At 39.6% G+C, this 17,872-nt stretch overlaps 1 protein-coding gene and 1 non-coding gene across 9 annotated transcripts in view; one reads left to right on the top strand and one right to left on the bottom strand.

Moving 5' to 3' along the window:
* LIMCH1 (LIM and calponin homology domains 1) overlaps positions 1 to 17,872 on the top strand; it is a 248,864-nt gene that overhangs the window by 211,471 nt on the left and 19,521 nt on the right. For 3 of the 8 annotated variants that reach the window (XM_010858844.1, XM_010858845.1, XM_010858843.1), the window contains 6 exons: positions 5,262 to 5,352; positions 6,470 to 6,633; positions 8,752 to 8,857; positions 12,642 to 12,716; positions 13,409 to 13,449; positions 16,248 to 16,331. In XM_010858844.1, the coding sequence (XP_010857146.1) occupies positions 5,262 to 5,352; positions 6,470 to 6,633; positions 8,752 to 8,857; positions 12,642 to 12,716; positions 13,409 to 13,449; positions 16,248 to 16,331 (561 nt within the window). The remainder of the gene's footprint in view (positions 1 to 5,261; positions 5,353 to 6,469; positions 6,634 to 8,751; positions 8,858 to 12,641; positions 12,717 to 13,408; positions 13,450 to 16,247; positions 16,332 to 17,872) is intronic. The other 5 variants (XM_010858842.1, XM_010858847.1, XM_010858848.1 and 2 more) reach the window with 2 other exon arrangements.
* On the bottom strand, positions 584 to 656 carry TRNAG-CCC. The gene has a single exon. It is a non-coding gene; the product is annotated as a tRNA-Gly (tRNA).

The raw sequence follows: 17,872 nt of genomic DNA on the forward strand, positions 1-17,872 counted from the left end.
TTCTCCAGGCAAGAATACTGGAGTAGGCTGCCATGCCCTCCTCCAGGGGATCTTCCCGACCTAGGGATTGAATCCACTAAATACTGGGGACAACTTGGATGTGGGTGTGACTCCAAGCCCAGATGACGGAGAATCGAGGTGGCCAGCACAGGGCAGGGTTCCCACCTCCCCTGCCTACTAGCTGAGTGACTCCAGGGAAGTCACTTTGCCTCCTGGGCCTTAGCTTCCTCACCTGTATAAAGGGAATCATACTTGTAGATCCTCTATAAGCTTGCTCTGAGGACCAAAGAAGATAATCCATGTCAAGTGCTGACACCTGGAAAATCCAGTAAATATTGATTGTGGCTACAGTGACAAGTGTGGAATCTTTAAAGCACCATTTTAAGGGAAGATAAACCGGGTCATCTGAGAGTTCAGTATTTGAGTGTTAAGCCACGTAGAATTGCATCCAGAAATGTGAGCATCCTTTTTTATACATTTATTTATTTATTGGGCTGCATGGGGTCTTAGTTGTGGCATGCAGGATGTTTGATCTTCACTGCAGCATGCGAACTCTTATTTGCAGCATGTGGGTGGAATCTAGTTCCCTGACCAGGGGTTGAACCTGGGCCCCCTGCATTGGGAGTGCAGAGTCTTAGCCACTGGATCACCAGGGAATTCCCACGTAAGCATTCTTGAAAGTCGAAGTTCTGCGTTAGTCATGCATAAGTAAAATATTACTGGGGTAAGGTGTGCTAGTAAAATAACCCTTAGTGAAGAAGTGCTTGAGGACTTTGTCTCCTTTGCATCATAGCATCACAAATTGTATCTAAAGGTCTTCATGGATTATCTTATTTCATTGATTCCAAGGGGCATATTTGCCACATTGGAGCATCTCTAAGTCAGGATATGTCTTATTGATGTAAGATACATCTAATTTTTTAGATTCCTCATATAACTGACATCATGCAATATTTGTCTTTCTGTGCCTGGCTTATTTCATTCAGCATGTTCTCCAGGTTCATCCATATTGTCACAAATGGCAGGATTTTCTTCTTTTTTAAGGCTCAATAATGTCCCACTATATATGTGTGTATAATATTAGTATTTGTGTACATATACAAACTGTATGTGTGTATAATTTCATATTTATATATCTGAATATATGAATAATATATATAGACACTCATGCTTTCTTTGTCTATTTATCCATCTACACTTGATTGTTTCCATATCTTGATTATTGTCAATAATGCTGCAGTGAACATGGGAATAGGATATATCTTTGAGATACTGATTTCATTTCCTTTGGGTACCCTTACTTTACCCAGAAGTAAAATTGCTGAATCATAGGATCGTTCTGTTTTTACTTTTGAAACCACCCCCCCCAATGTTTTCCATAATGGCTGTACCAATTTCCATGCCCACCATCAGTGCACAGTGGTTCCCTTTACTGCACATTCTCAACAACACTTTTCATCTTTTGACTTTTTTGATAGTAACGATCCCTAATAGGTGTGAGGTGATGTCTTACTGTGGTTTGGACTTGATGATTAGTGAAGCTGAGCATCTTTTCATATACCTGACTTCAGTTGGCCATTTGTATATCTTTGGAAAACTGTCATTCAGGTCCTTTTCCTATTTCTTAAATTGGGTTATTGGGGGGGGTGCTGTTGAGTTGTTAGAGTTCCATATATATTTTGGATATCAATCCTCTATTGGATGTAAGATTAGTAAATATTTTCTTCCATTCTATAGATTGACCTTTCATTTTATTCTTTCCTTTGCTGTGCAGAAATGTTTTAGTTTGATGTAGTCCCACTTTTTATTTTTGCTTTTATTGCCTGAGCTTTTGGTGTCAAATCTAAAAAATCATTGCCAACACCAGTTCCAGGGAGGTTTGCCCCTGTTTTCTTCTAGGAGTTTTGTGGCTTCAGGTCTTACTTTTAAGTCTTTAATCCATTTAGACATTGATTTTGGCGTATGGTGTAAAATTTCATTCTTTGGCATGTCAATATCCAGTGTTTCCAAAACCATTTATTGAAAAGACTGTTCTTTACCCATTTTGTTTTCTTGGTGTCTCTGTCAAAAAAGAGTTGACTGTAAAAGAGTGGGTTGATTTCTGGGCTCTCTGTTCTATTCCATTGATCTGTGTGTCTGCTTTTGGGCCAGTACCAAACTGTTTTGATTGATGTAGCTTGGTAATATAGTTTGAAATCAAGATGTGTGATGCTTCCAGCTTTCTTCTTCTTATTCAAGATTGCTTTAGCTATTTTGGGTCCTTCATATTTCCATATGAATTTTATAGTTGTTTTTTCCTATTTCTGTGAAAAATACAGAAATGCGAAACTCTGTTAGAATTTTGATAGAGATGGCATTAAATCTATAGATTGCTTTGGGTAATGTGGATATTTTAACAATTATTCTTCCAATTGATGAATACAAGAAAATTTTCCATTTATTTGTGTCTTCAATTTCTTTTATCAATGTTTTATCATTTTCAGCACTCATGTCTTCTACCTTTTGGTTAAGTTTATTCCTAAATATTTTATTTTTTTGATGCTATTGTAAGTAGGATTTTTTAAAATTTAATTTTTGTATAGTTCTGTATTGATTTTGTGTCCTGCAGCTTTATTGACTTCATTTTTAGTTTTAACATTCTGAGGGAGCGGGGAAGTCTTTAGGGTTTTTGGTATACAGGATCATTTCATCTGCAAACAGGAACAATTTTACTTCTTCATTTCCAATTTGCATGCCTTTTATTTCTTTTTCTTGCCTAGTTGTTCTGGCTAGATCTTCCAGTACTGTGTTGAATAGAAGTGGTGAGAGTGGGCAGCCTTGGCTTGCTCTGATCATAGAGGAAAAGCTTTCAGCTTTTTTCCATTAAGTATGATGTAAGTTATGAGCTTGTGAGTTATGGCCTTTATTGTGTTGAGGTACATCCTTCTATCGGCTTCCCTGGTGGCTCAGTGGTAAAGAATCTGCCTACAGTGCAAGAGAGGCAGGTTTGATCCCTGGGTCTGTAAGATCCTCTGGAGAAGGAAATGGCAATGCACTCTAGTATTCTTACCTGAAATATCCTATGGACAGAAGAGTCTGGCAGGCTACAGTCCATGGGGTCATAAAAGTCAGACATAAACTGAGCAACTAAACAGCATTCTTCTATATCTAATTTGTTGAGAGTTTTTATCATGAAAGGATGTTGAATTTTATCAAGTGCTTTTTCTGTTGAGATGATCATATGATTTTTATCTTCATTGTATTAACATGGTATACACGTTTATCAACTTGCATATGTTGAACCATTCTTACATCTTTGCATAAATTTTCTTTATTTTTAAAGAATTAAGTAACACTTTCCACCAAAGCATTAACTTTAAAGGGCTTTCATTTTTGTAACTTGAAAGAGAAACTTTGATTTATGAGTAAAATATGTATACTTGTGAGAGACCAATAAATTCATAGGTTTTTGAGAACCCACAGCAGTATTTTACAAAGTATTTAATAATGCCTTTTCTGAAACCAGTTTTATTCTTTATCTTAAAAACCTCTTGAAATTTGTAAAAATGAACTTTAGCCCTTTACAATAAGACACTGTTACTACAAAGCACCGTAGTCTTTAACTTATTCTCTTTGGTTATTGACGGATATTCTAGCCCACATTTAATTCAGACTTTTATTTATTTTTCATTTATTGTAATATCACTGGGGGAATTTTGGAATTCACTCTAGAGTCAACTGGCTTCCAACTGAAGGTACTTTAAAGTTACACTGATTTTGTTTTCTCATTACAGAAGCAGTATATAACAGTAATCATGGAACACTTTGGAATACAGACAATACATTTTAAAAGAAGAAAAAGTCATCCAAAATTTAAGAACATTAAAAATAATCACTATTAACATTTTAGTGTATTTCCTTACTGTCTTTTTATATAATTTTCATATGCTTATTAGCAAGTATGTTTGCACATACACATAGCATATATAAAATCTTATATATGTAGGCACCATACTATATGTACACGTCACACTTTTTTAACTTAATGTTAGATAGTGTTTTCACATATCATTAACTATTGCTCAGCACTTTTACAACTACATGGTGTTTCCTTTTACGGATATACAGTAACTCATTCAACCATTTGCCAACTGTTGGTCATTTAGGTTGTTTCCCATTCTTTTAATGTTATTAATTCCATCAAGCATAAAACTGATACAATTGAGGGACTAATGAGGGAGAGGAGCATCACGGTGATGTGCCAGGTGGTTAGACAACAAATCAGAGTCACCTTAGTGGAAGAACAAGGAAGGAAAGGCTAACCTTGGGCCCTGGTTGTAGAAACAGAAAGAGATGCACATGAAGGCTGTTGTGTTAGACTTGACAGAAGGTGGACCCTCTTGAGGTATGAGTCAAGAAACACTTCAAAGTTTAGTTTGTATGTTGGGGAAAACAAATGCCATAAACAGAAAGTATCAGATTTGGAGGAGGAGCATCATTTACCATGATGCTGATGGTCAGCTCAGCTGAACTGAAGCTCTATTGGACGCTCGGGACTGGAGATAAAAGTACAAGTCATAAATGGGTAGAGAATGCCATGATGAATTCATGGGAAAATTGGATGCATTTGAAGGTGATCCTGATGGAGAAAAATAGTTGAAGTTTTTAGGAATGACCCATATTTGAATGAGAAGAAAAGGAATAACCAGTAAAAGAGGAGGAGGAAGGGAGGAAGAGAAGGAAGGGGAGAGAGAATGGGGATCAGAACTTAGGTAACAGAGAGTCGTTGAGAGCCCAGGAAGGGAGAGGACTCTGGGAATAAAATGCACAATGCTAAGTGCCACTGGTGTCTGTGCTGAAGGCAAGCTACTGAGAGGTTAATTGCAACCTTGAAATATGTTTTTTTCACTGGTGATATGACCCTAAGCCAACTTTAAAGGCATTTGGGAGCGAGTGGGTGGAATCCACGATTTTGAGAATTCGGTGGTGAAAGGAAGGAAGAAGTGGGGATGTGCATTGGAGGCAGTCAGAGGAGGCTGGAGTAGTGGGGGGGTGCGCCTGCACGAGGTGCTGCTGCTTCAGCACTGCTCTTCTCCTTTGCGGAATGTCTCCTGACAAAACCAGCCTTTCACCTGAAGCTGCCTTGGGAATAGAAGAGACTGGATTCATACAGGCAGCCTGCCTTGTTGGCCTGAAAATTACTACTTGAAAAAACAGAAAGGAATCCTTCACGTTTTAGAACCTTCAAAGGGATATTCAAGGTGGGAAAATCTTTCTTTTAGGCCACCACTGAAGAAACTGAAGCGAACAGTCGAGAAGATGAAAATGATGGTGAAGAAGCAGAAAAAGGGAATACAGAAGTTGCCCCATCAGGTTTGTTTCTATAACAGACTAGTTTTAAAGATCAATCGTAACTCTTAAACTATATTGAAAATAAGAAAGGCAATGAATGAGGCGAGTCTCTAACTGGTGTGGTTGTGCTGTCACCTAGTGGCGTCCTGGGGGAAATTCTGATCATATGATTTATCTTGTAAAAAAGCAAGGCTTTGAGTGTCTTTGCTTCCTTATTTTATTTTTGAAAGTTTATCTCCATCATTACAAAGATTATATTTCTCAAAATAAGTAATGCTAAAAACTGAATGTTATATTTAACACAGTAATAGCAATAGATACGACAGATTTAAAATATATCATAAAAATAGATCCTGAAACAGCAAAACTGGTGAATAATTTGAAAGAATAAGGTAAGGTGGCAAATATGAATCGTAAGTTCAAATAGAGACTCACTCTTCCTAAAGCAGTATTTCTCAATATTTTAAACACATTTTTCTTTTGATAAAATATGAAAACTTCTCACCCTCCTTTAATACCAAATTATTTTTAAACAGCATCTTAAATGAAATGTCATTACTAAACATTTTAGCATATACTTTTGCAAACTATACTGTACCTCCACACTTCAATATGCCCCTTCAGATGGTGAGTTTTTCACCCACTTGATATATTCAAGAACACAATTTTCATTGCATTATATAAACTGCACAATCTTTAACACATTCCAGTTACGAAAGCTTGGTGTTAAAAAGGAGTATTGAAATACAAAAGGAGGAGTCAGGTTGCCATTCATTTGGATAGAAATTTAGACAGAAATTATCTGTAAATGTTCTCCCATCCAACCCACCTCTTAATATTCTGTGTCAGCATTTTGTTTCATGTATTGTTATTCATATGTAAACTGGGACTCTTATTCAGAACTTAGATTTTCATAGTGGTATTCTTTGATATATGTTGCTTGACTTTTTAAACAATACCATGAAAAAGCCTAGAGAATCCCAGCATCCGAGGCTCTTCTGTGCCTCTTACCGCACTGTGATCCAACTCCAGGTTGCCCAGGACAAGACATGTATTCAGTGTGCTTTGTGGTATGGCAGAACCGAGCCTTTATGCAGCTTTAATCTCCTTTACATTTCTGAACGTAACTCCATTTCAGAGCCACAGCTTTTTACAACAACTGTGACCAGATCCAGCCCAACCGTGGCCTTTGTGGAGCTTTCACCCAGCCCTCAGCTGAAGAATGAGGTGCCAGAAGAGAAAGAGCAGAAGAAGCCAGAAAATGAAATGAGTGGGAAGGTGGAGCTGGTGCTGTCACAAAAGGTGAGGTGGACTGAAGTCGTTACGCCCGCAGTTCTCGCGGCTTCACGCTGCTGCCGGCTGCTGCCGCGGCACCACTTCACAATGAAGGTTTAATTTCTCTCCTGATCTTTTTTCCTATCTTTAAAATGTATACTTTCCTAAAGCAAATATAATACATGTTCATTGGGAAAAAAAATAAGTGTATGTAGAAAGATGTCTGTATAGACATTTGGGCTGCTATAACAGAAACCCATAGTCTGGGTGGCTTATAAACAACAGAAATTTTTCTCTCAGTTCTAGAGCTGGGAGATCCGAGACCAAGGCACCCGTGGATTTGGTGTCTGGTAAGAATCCACTTCCCGGTTCATAGGCGGCCATCCTTTTGCTGTGTCCTCACTTGGCAGAAGGTGCAAAGGAGCGCTCGAGTCCCTTCTATAAGGACTATGAAAAAATTGTTTTCAAGGGTTCTTAACTCTGTGTGTGTGTACATACACTCACCATGGACCCTTTGTCTATCTGCAAACAGTGTTCTCAGAATAATATTGTTTAAACCATAAAATGAACAGGATTACCAAGTTTTCCTTGGTATCAAGTGGTACAAAGTACATATAATCACATGAATTCTTCTCTGTGGACCCCAGCTTAAGAATTTCAGCTAGTTGATTAGCAAATGGCATAATGGTCTTTGGACCCAATGCTTTTCACACCATGTGAATTTCTTCTTTCCCTATTGCATGGTTATCTTTTAGAGAAAGAAGGCAAGAGGATGACAGTGGTTGCAGCAGCTTTTATTTTCTGACTTCCTTTGAGAGTGTTGCTTTTATAAATCCAAGTATCAGTGCACACAGGCTGAGCTTTTACATAGTGGTTATTTTGAGCATTTCTGCTGATGGTTAACTGTTTCACTTACAGTCAGGCATTATCTGACACAGGTTTCTGTCAAGACTCCACTATGGGGAAAATGGTATGAGGTTAAGATTTGAGGGTTGTCAACTTTGGTAAGTCTCGGTCTTGAGTTTTGCTGCATGTTTAACGCTGAAGTTCATTTGGACACCTGCTTGACCTCCAATAATACAGAATGACTCACTGTATTTTCCTCAGGATTCCACTAGGGTTGAATATATTAGAGTCATCAAGAAAAATAAAATCCTACTGAGAAGAAATTCTAGACATTGAATCATCCTGAGGACCAAACAAGAGATAAGCTTATGATGAAACAAGTGCTCTAAAACCTCATTGACCCACTGGCCATCAAATTAATCTCTTCAAGGCCACCAGCCAATGAATCAGAGAAGGTCCTGTAAGAGCTGGAAGGACGTGAACTGACACAGCCACGCTTCTCATGCCGATCTCTGACTCTTAATATTAGTTGTCAGTTTGGTTATCTGTTCAGTCAGCAATCAGTTGATTAGAAGCAACAAATCGGAAGGAGGTGTTCTACCAAAGGCCATTCAATAGCAATAACCAGAAACATCTATTTTTACAAACCAAACATAAAAGTTTTTTAAGCCTGTAATTTTGAAACTATTTACCATAAGGTTATGTGGGCTAAACTGCTTCAAAAATGCCTTAAGGGCAATGTCCCTGTGGCACTGTTTGATATAACAGTTATTTACAATAATGCTTCTTCGTCAACACGCACAGTATGCTGTCTTTAATGCGCTTTGCACAACTTTGTGGGAAGTTACGTAGCATCTCAAGAATAATGCCCATTAGAAGGTAATACTACTTTAATATTTAACACTAACATAGTTTAAAATTTTTTTAAATCTTATGTGGAACGTCTTACTTCCTGACATTACAAATTCAGTATTATGTAGTACCACGAAACTGTGGTGAATTCCAGTGAGAAAATGAGACAGAGTGATGCATAATCTCAAAGACAGAATGTTGTCTTCTGAGTCTGAAGAAAAGTGGTCATCAAATTTGAAACAAAGTGATCATCAAATTTTTATGCTGTAGTTTGACTTCTATGAGAAACTGAACTCTGTATTAAGGTAGAAAGCATGAAGGGGGTTTGGAGAAGGGACAACATTTTCTATTTATGCTTTTGATGTTTGGGCTTTTAAGTTTTATTCCGCCTGTGCGTGTGTTAATGGCCAGCACCTGTGATGTTTGTGTCTGTTGCCTGTGTTCCAGGTGGTAAAGCCAAAATCTCCCGAGCCAGAGGCAACCCTGACATTTCCATTTCTAGACAAAATGCCTGAAACCAACCAATCACCTTTGCCAAATCTCAATTCTCAAGGTAAAAAGAAGGAAATGTTTTGTTTTAGTTCTACATGTTCTGCTGGGCCCATTTGTAGTGAAATACTCTTTATTATAAAGACAGATTCCTTTTTTTATGTTGATGTACCTTTAGCTATTGGGTTTTCCCAGAGTCCATGATGGCTGAATCAATAACATCAGAATGAGAGCTGGGGCTACATTCTCTGTTTGGCTTAACCAGGAACCTCAGCTGCTGGGACCATTTTGTCAGCCAGGCGCAGTAGGACCTACACAAGTGTTTAATACCTGAAAATAGTTTGTGTTGCCTCTAAAATGTTTTTTAAATTACAGGATAAAAAATCAATAACGTTAATAGTTTTATCATGTCAGCTTCAATATTTGTTAATTATTAATCTCTAGTCTTCTTAAAAATACTCATTTAATTTGACAACAATTGACAATGATTTGACCATGATTTTGGAAGGAAGTCAGATTTCCTTACTCCGTAATAGTTTCTGGATATGCATGATGATTACTGAGAAATCATTCATGATCATAGATTAAATGTGTTACTCATAACCAAAACTTTAATCTTTTCAAAAATCTTTATGCCAAGAATATATATACACACACATATATATACCTATTGTACATATATATATAGACTGAGGATATATCTTAATATAAATCATTTGTTTGGTACATTTGAATACTTTTGATTTTATATAATGTGGAGAGTGGTAGCCTCAAAAAATATTGGGTGTTTAGGACCTATGAAGGTGTTAGAATGACAGTGACTACTGCAAACTCCCCAGGGTTTCAGGCCCTATTTACTTGTGAATTCACCCCCTTTGCTTTTTAGAAGCCCAGCTTGAATCCCTTTACCTTGGTAAGGACTGCACGTTCCCACACCACTAGAAAGGAGCCTTAAGGATGTGAACAGTGGAGGGATGGGTCCTGAGGATCCGTGATTTGTAGGGACTGCTTCACAAGAGAAAGACCACTGGCTTTACTGCTGTGAGTTCTTTCTCTTTACCGGTGTGATGTGAAGGTGGCTAGACTTCAGGAGGCAAAACTGTAAGATTTCTTGTTTTTTTTTTTTTTTAAATGTACTTTCCCTAGTACATTTTATAGATTTATCGATCCAGGCAAAGAGAGATTGTACAGGTCATTGTGACTGGGGATTTGTTACTTTTCTTTTCCACGCTGGGCAGCTATTTGGCAGAACCTGCGTTGGCTTCCATTAGTCTTTGTTGATGGCTGGGAAATAAGTTAGGCTCTAACTGCATAATAGGAAGTACTCAGGAGGGAATTAATTGGCACAAGTACTGATGATCCCTAACTTCTTCTAAATGTAGAAACAAGTTTAATACTATCTTCAAAGCATTTGATTTAAATTTGTCAGCCCTCCTGTCCTGAAGGGAATGGACAAAAATAAATTCTCCCAACCAGGCCAGGAATTGTTCACATTTAGATTTTAATTCTGCCCTATCTCTAGCACTTTTTTGTACATAAGTAATATAAAGAGGAAATAGACATTTTAAGCCATATTAATTAATTTTTCTGTCTTATGTATTTTTCCATCTCATTATCTGTTGAAAGGCATTTCAGTTTTATAAAATGTGCTGTTGAATTAAGGGACTTGACTTCATGCTTTATCTAAGGTGAATGATTAAAAAATAACATTCAGTAGCACTGGAGCATTTCCAAAATCATTCTTCAAGATGAGATTATATTTGTCATACACGTGTTCCAAGTTCTTATCTGGCTCATGGAACTGTAAGTACAGCTGCAGGCTCTGGAGACAGAAGGCCCACATTCAGATCCTGTCTCTTCTGGTTCTTATCTGTGTGATCTTCCCCACTAAGTTCTTTCTAATCTCTGTCGTCTGTAAACTGGAAATAATAGTAGTTCAAACTTCATAGGGCCATTGGAAGAATTAGATAGGATAAACAAAAAAAGAGAGAGAGAAAAAGCATTTAGCTTAATAGCTGGCCCAGAATAAGCGCTATAATATAATCTAGGAGCTGCAGAACAGTTGAATAGGAGTGGAAGTGTAAAGCAAGGTGCCAGGCAGGAATAAACCTTTCTCAAATGCTCTCCTTCAAAGAGCAGTGTTTGTGTTATAGAGATATAGCTTAAGCAGTGATTTTCAAGCACGAGTGTGTGACAGGGTCCTCTCTAGGACTGGTTAAAACACAGACCTCTGGGCTGCACCCCTGCCATGTCTGATGCAGCGGGTCAGGCCTGGGGCCACAATATTTGCATTTCTAACAAGTTCCCCAAGCTGAGGCTGATGCCACAGACACAGGGATCATACTCTGGAAACCTCAGGCTTGAAGTATGTGTTTCAGTTGCGCACCAAGGACATCACTGGTAGATGTACAAGTAACGTGATACTTGTTTGGTAAGTTCTTTCTTCGTATCTTTCAAGAAGCAAAAGGCCTCTAATCAATGTATTCTTAAAAGACATGATTTGTCTTTAATTTGGGGGCAAGTGTAGGGCTCTGCCCAGATATAAAAAGTCAGTGCACATTTAAGTGACTAGTCAGAGGCTGCACATCAAGTCCAGAGGAGCCTGTCGGATTGGGATCAGGAATCTGGGAGCCACACCTGATATTCTCTCCCCAGGACGATGATGTCACCACCATCACCACTGAGTCCTCTGTCTCTGGGCTGATCAGACGGGCTACCACAGATCTACTGGAGGCCCTAGTGGCGCTCCACAGATTTCCCTCCAGCATACACAGTGCATAAATAGTCTTTAAATACTCCAAAAACATTCATAAAATGCATTTAAAGATGACAATTTCCTTTTCTCAACTGTCTCCCAACAGTAGAAAAATAGCTCAAATGGATGTTTCAGGGAAATATGTGCACATTTTAAAAACTGATGTCTTTATTTGCATCGAGAATGATGACAGATGAGCCCAGCACAAACGTTCAGGATGCAAATGCTTGCCTTGAGCTTCTGTCTGTTTGCTGCTACCCCATTAGAGATACACACATATACATCGTTTTGCTGCACGCATATGTGACTGCCACCACAGACTTCCACAGTAACCTTTATAAAGTGTGAAAAAGTAATTGAACTCATCTCTCCTGTCTTTTATACTTTTTTCTAGTGCTCTCCAAAAGCAATGTCAGCTCTGCATTTTGCCCTTGCATAGCACATTCTCCCTCCATATTGAGATTCAGCACCTTAAATGTTACCTTTAAGTACGAGCCCCTAAAATCCAAACCAGAACCAAAGACAATAGCATAAACTTGCCCATCTATGGACTTTTGTCCACATCTTTGGGTTTTGTGTCTGTTTTATTGTGATACATAGATTCTTAAATACAGGTACTTACAAAGTACATCTATAACAGGGGTCCCCAACTGGGACAGGGCTGCACAGCAGGAAGTGAACAGCGGGCGAACAGGTGAAGCTTCACGTGTTTCCAGCTGCTCCCCATCACCCGCGTTACTGCCTGAGCTCCGCCTCCTGTCAGATCAGCAGCAGTATTAGATTCTCATAGAAGCACAAACCCTACTGTGAACTGCCCATGCGGGGGTCCTAGGTTGTGCACTCCTTATGAGAATCATCCTGAACCCACCCCCACCCCGCCCAGTCTGTGGAGGAATTGTCTCCCATAGCATCCGTCCTTGATGCCCAAAAGGTTGGGGTCTGCAGATACAGAAAGATGTGTTAGATTCTTTCACCCTCAGTCCTTGTGTTGACAACAGCCAGACCTCCGTTAGTACTTGGGAGCACGGTTCTATGCAAGTCTCACCCCTGTTTTCACGGTTTTCTGTTTGTTCTGTTCTGCCATCTCATCTAGAGTCGTCTGGCACTGCCAGCATTCCGCTGAGAGTTCAGAACTCTTGGCGACGTTCCCAGTTTTTCTCCCAGTCAGGTAAAAGGCGTACTGGGGAGCTCTGTTTCTTCTGTGCAAAAATCCGTGTTGTGGGCAACCTGTGCTATCGGGTACTTTTCTTCACTTCTGACTCCAGAGGGGGCGTGGAAATCTTGTTTCGGGCACACAGTTAAGCGGAGTTAATTCTTTGGTATCAGCACCAGTTAATACTAACATTAGGAGGAAAATTCATGGAATTTTGATTTTGAAAATCCAAAGAAATGGTATTTACCTCTTTCTTTATGGTCCTCCTTTTTTTTAATAAAAATTAGAAGCACTTAGCAGGAACTGGTCATGGTTCTCTTATTAACTGTGTCACCCTCTCTACCTCCTGATGACATCTGGCCCCTCTGCGCGCTCCTTCTCCATGTCAGATGGGGGGGCTGTCAGTCAAGCCAGAGTGCGAGGTGCATTAAAAGCAGCACTCCAAGGAACAGATTCTGCTTCCTGTAGTCTAGTGCCTGGTGCTCATTGATATGATCAATCTTTTATACTGGTCGTGACGTCTCTTGGTGATGGGTACAAGCTGCTTCAGAGGCCTGCTTTATTATGATTATCTAGTGCTCTTGGCTTACCAAAGAAAAGTTGGCTTGAAGCTGACATAGGACCCACACTTGACTGAAGAGGATCAAAGGAGAAAGACAATTAGAAGCCACTCACCTTGTGATCTTTTTCCCTTTCTTTCTGTACAGTGGATTCTCCAAGTAGTGAGAAGTCACCTGTAACTACACCTGTAAGTAACTCCTGTTAAGAAATAAGATCATGCATTTAGTGGATTTGAATTTATAAGGTATTTAATTCACTTAGGATTCAACCCAAAATGGGCTCCAAACTTTTGATTTGAGAAGAATATATGTAAGTCGTGTATAATGCTGTTAGTTGACTCATGAAAAAAGACATGGATTATCGTTTTGCAAAGTTGAAAACAAAATGGTGAGTCAGGAAAGTAAAATCAAAAAGAAACAACCGAGATGACTTCAAGTCATCTCAGTTGTTTATATTTGTAAAAAGTAATAAAATATGTAACTTCTGTAGGCATTCAAAAATCATTTTTACTTTTTTTTTTTCATTTATGTAAAAGTTTTATTTATTTATTTTTGTTTTGGCTGCACCTCGTGGCCTGTGGAAAAAAAATTATTTTTCCAAAATTTTTTTTCTCAATGGGACGGTACATTAACACAGTGTGCTACTGGCATATAGGACCATTTCTGGGTGACCCAAGCTGTCTGAGTTATACTCCTCACAGTCAGTATCTTGAATATTAGCTGTACATTTAGTTTTCAATTTTTTATTTTGATGAAATAAAAAAAAAAAGCATTTGCTAATTAAAATGTCAAGACACATGACATTGTAAAAATTCCCTGCTCCCAAATTATGCCTGAACACTCTCTGTAGACCTGACTCTTCTCTGAGCTGAGTGCTTCTGGTGCTGGGCCTGTCGCCCTTACTCTCTGAAATTCCCATCGGATCTGGAGCCTTCCTCCACGGGTCAACGGTGGCATTTCTTGAGCTACCCAGGTGTCACCACACAGTCATTGGTGTACCTTTGATTACAGACTTGCTAACCATATGACCCTGAAGGTACTGTCTATCTTTTCTGAAACTTGTCTTCCTGGGTCACACAATGAGGTAGTAATACTTTCCTTCCAGGATATTATGAGCTTCATTTGAAATAATTACACACAAACCTCTAGCATAGTGCCTGATACATGAATGAATCCTTCCCAATGGCTGATCCAAGAGGCCCACCATAGCCAAAACTGATTCTTCTCTGTGGGTAAATTGTCTCACCTTAGGAATTCCTAAGTGCCTGTGCAGGATGGAGAAGGGTCGCCTCACCCAGTATAACATAATTCACTGATTTCCATTTTAATGACACAGGAACAACACTGTCAAATTGTTCTTGTCCCCCCGTGGGGAGGGGTGGAAAGAAAGGGTGTCCTAAAGAGACACACTCTTATTTCTAAGGTATAGAAAATAGAATAAGAAAGAGACAAGTTACTGATCTATATAAGTGAATTCCCTGAAAATGTTGACCTAAATTTGATGTTCTTTTGACTTTTTGTGGCCATCCCTACCATTTGCAGGATCCACAAGCATGAGTATCAGTTGAGGCCCACATTTCACATGTCTAAGTACATTAAAGCTATGAATTTTTATAATGTTAAAAACCAAGCCATCCTCATGGCCTGGCTCACATTCTCAGCCTAAAGATGCTTCATGACCAGACCAGCCACGGTGCTCCTGGGTGGTAACCTGATCGACTGGGGGCAGAGAAGGATGGCAGGTGGGCTGACCCAGGTATCTTGGGCAGTCATTAGGCCCCTTGGAACCTTGGATGAGATTGATTCTGTCCTGCTCTGCAGGCAGCCTCAGCAGGTGGAGTCTGCTTGCCACCCACCAGCCCAGACTCTTTCCCCTCCTCCCTACTCCCTCACCCCTACCCTGCTCCTTCTCAGGATTCTGAGACAGTGCTATGGGGCTCCCAAAACCACCCCATCAGAACATAGGGGAGTGAAGAAGCAGTTACTGGGGAGACTTCTTTTCCTCAGCACCTATTCTGGGTGACAAGGGAGGCCAACCTTAAATACAGCAGTCATCCACTTTGGCTGACTTTAGGGACCAGTTCTGATTTTTCTTCCCCCTTGGACTCTCGATCTCATTCATCTTCCATGGCCCAGTGCCCGCCTTGGTTTATGCATCCTGCTCCCATTATTTCCATTCACTCACTTGATTCCCCAAATCACACTCACACACACCAAAAAAAAAACCTGTTTAAAAGACCAAAACAAACTCAAACAGGGGCTCTGTATCAATCTAGAGAGGTGAGATGCGGCAGGAGATGGGGAGGGAGGTTCCAAAGGGAGGGGATATATGTATTCCTATGGCTGATTCATGTTGAGGTTTGCAGAAAACAACAAAATTCTGTAAAGCAATTATCCTTCATTAAAAAAATAAAATAACATAGGGGGAAAAAAAGACCACCAAAAAAAAAGTCTTTATGTTTGAACGGGCAGTTCTGCTGAGATAAGCACGCCTATTTGCTTGAACCCAGGATCAGTATACAGAATGAGTATCTTATGCTCAGGACCGTGAATACATTTAAGAAATCACTGATAAGAGAAACGAAGCAAAAGCCTTCCCATGCCAGTGGCTAATTACTTTGTGTTTTCGTTAGCTCCAAAAAGGTTCACAGAATCATACCAGCATTCTGGAAGTAAACCAAAGACGGGCTAAGGCTAAAAAGTGGTTTCTGGGGAACTTCCCTGGCAGTCCAGTAGTTAAGACTGCATGCTCCCAGTGCAGAGGGTATGAGTTCAATCCCTAGTCAAGGAACTAAGATCCTGCATGCCAAGTGGCAAAGCCAAAAAAAAAAAAGTAGTTTCTGCCAACAAAGAGTACCTTTAGATATAGGAAGACTTCTGCTTCTGCATGTCCATCTGAGTATTAGACTGGGAGCTAATTGTGTCCCTTGTCCCGGCCTGGCCTTGAGGATGTGGCTGAATTTTGATCATGGTTTTATTTTCTAAGCAGTTTAAGTTCTGGGCGTGGGACCCAGAAGAGGAGCGCAGACGACAGGAAAAATGGCAACAGGAGCAGGAGCGTTTGCTCCAGGTAGGTTTGCTGCTTTTTTCCCTTCTTTTAGGGATGCTCTCTTAATTTCCGTTGTGTTAAATAGTTGTTTAGCACAGGAGATGCATGGACTCAGCTTCTTCTCAGAAGTCGTTGAGTCTAAGTTCATCCGTTTTGTGTCCATGAGACAAAATGCCCGATGTCTAATTCCTCCCACCGAAGGTTACACTGATGAACATAAGGGGAAAAAAAAGATTCACTCAGAAAAAAATTCAGGTATTGATTAAGGGCCCACCGACCCATTCATCATCTCCTTAGCTGCCAGTCAAATTCCAATCCAGCTAAGGGTGGGAAAAAATCAGAAAGCTATTTGATGTCATACATGTGAAATAAAATTTGACCTGGGTCTTATATATTAAGTAGAAGTACTTGCTCCATCTTTGAGCAAATGCTCCTAATTTTCAATTCTAGAAAAAATTCACTGCTGAGTGAGGGAGACATCATCAACTCATCCTCTTGGTGAAGGAGACATGACATCAACTCCTAGAACCGATAAACCTAAGAATCTTTGCTTGTTTTTCAGCTTTTATAAAGTTTGAAGGTCTGTTTCCTCTATTCTGAAGCTCCCTGAAGTCTCTCTCTAGAACTTTACAATATTAGGTTTTGATAAAATTTTGACCTGAATTAAAAGCCTGCCGTGGGTTGACCAGCAGTGATTTTTGCCAGAGCATGAATACAAACGTTAGTTTCCAGGCAATTCCGTTAAGTTCTTTCGCTCCTAAGGTAATGACAGAACAAGTAATACCTGGAGGAATTCTCGGGGCCTTCCCTCAGAAGACAAAAGCACGGACTTTGTCAGCCTCCAAGAGAGTGCGGACAGTAATCAGCCTACAGTATTTGACTGTGTGGGGGACGATGTGCTCCAGGAGTCCTTTGTCTCTGTCACGCCAGGGATGCCCTTCCCAAGGCATCCGGGGCGTCAGTTCTCATCTCGAGCGTTCGTCTTCATTTCCGTGTATTCATTTCTTCTAGTCAAGCGTCAGGGACTCCGGTCACATTTTTAAAGCTCTCCAAAATTCAGAGTATTTTGCTTTGTTCTCCAGGAGAGGTGACTAGTGTCACATTGTTTCATATTTTTCAAAACAATAATAGCAGTTCTGATATGGACACCTTCTAATGGGCTGTTTAAAAGCTACTCTTAATTCAGGAGGACTTAAAGCCAAGAAGACTCCATTTTGGTAGAATGGCCACTCAACTAATTATCATCTCATCCACTTTGGACCTTTCTCTGTATTGTAAACCTGTGAGATTTTTAAAAAATCTTTTCTTAAACTCTCCCAGCAGCAACATATTTCTATTAGCGGAATGGCAAAACTTATCTCTGAAGGGCCCAGTAAAAGCAAACTATTGGTTTAGCCTAACCCTTAAAACGCAAGTTAAGAAGATTTTAGTCTTTTTATAAGCAAATGTCTACTCATATATCCGAGGAACAATTCTATGAAATACCCACAGCAGTAAAGATTGTTCTCCTTTGGATTTTTATGTCCTTAACATGGTGAAGTACCACAAAATAGTATTCCTCT

This window comes from Bison bison, unplaced genomic scaffold (assembly GCF_000754665.1).
Source record: "Bison bison bison isolate TAMUID 2011002044 unplaced genomic scaffold, Bison_UMD1.0 scf7180017864451, whole genome shotgun sequence".
Taxonomy (NCBI): domain Eukaryota; kingdom Metazoa; phylum Chordata; class Mammalia; order Artiodactyla; family Bovidae; genus Bison; species Bison bison.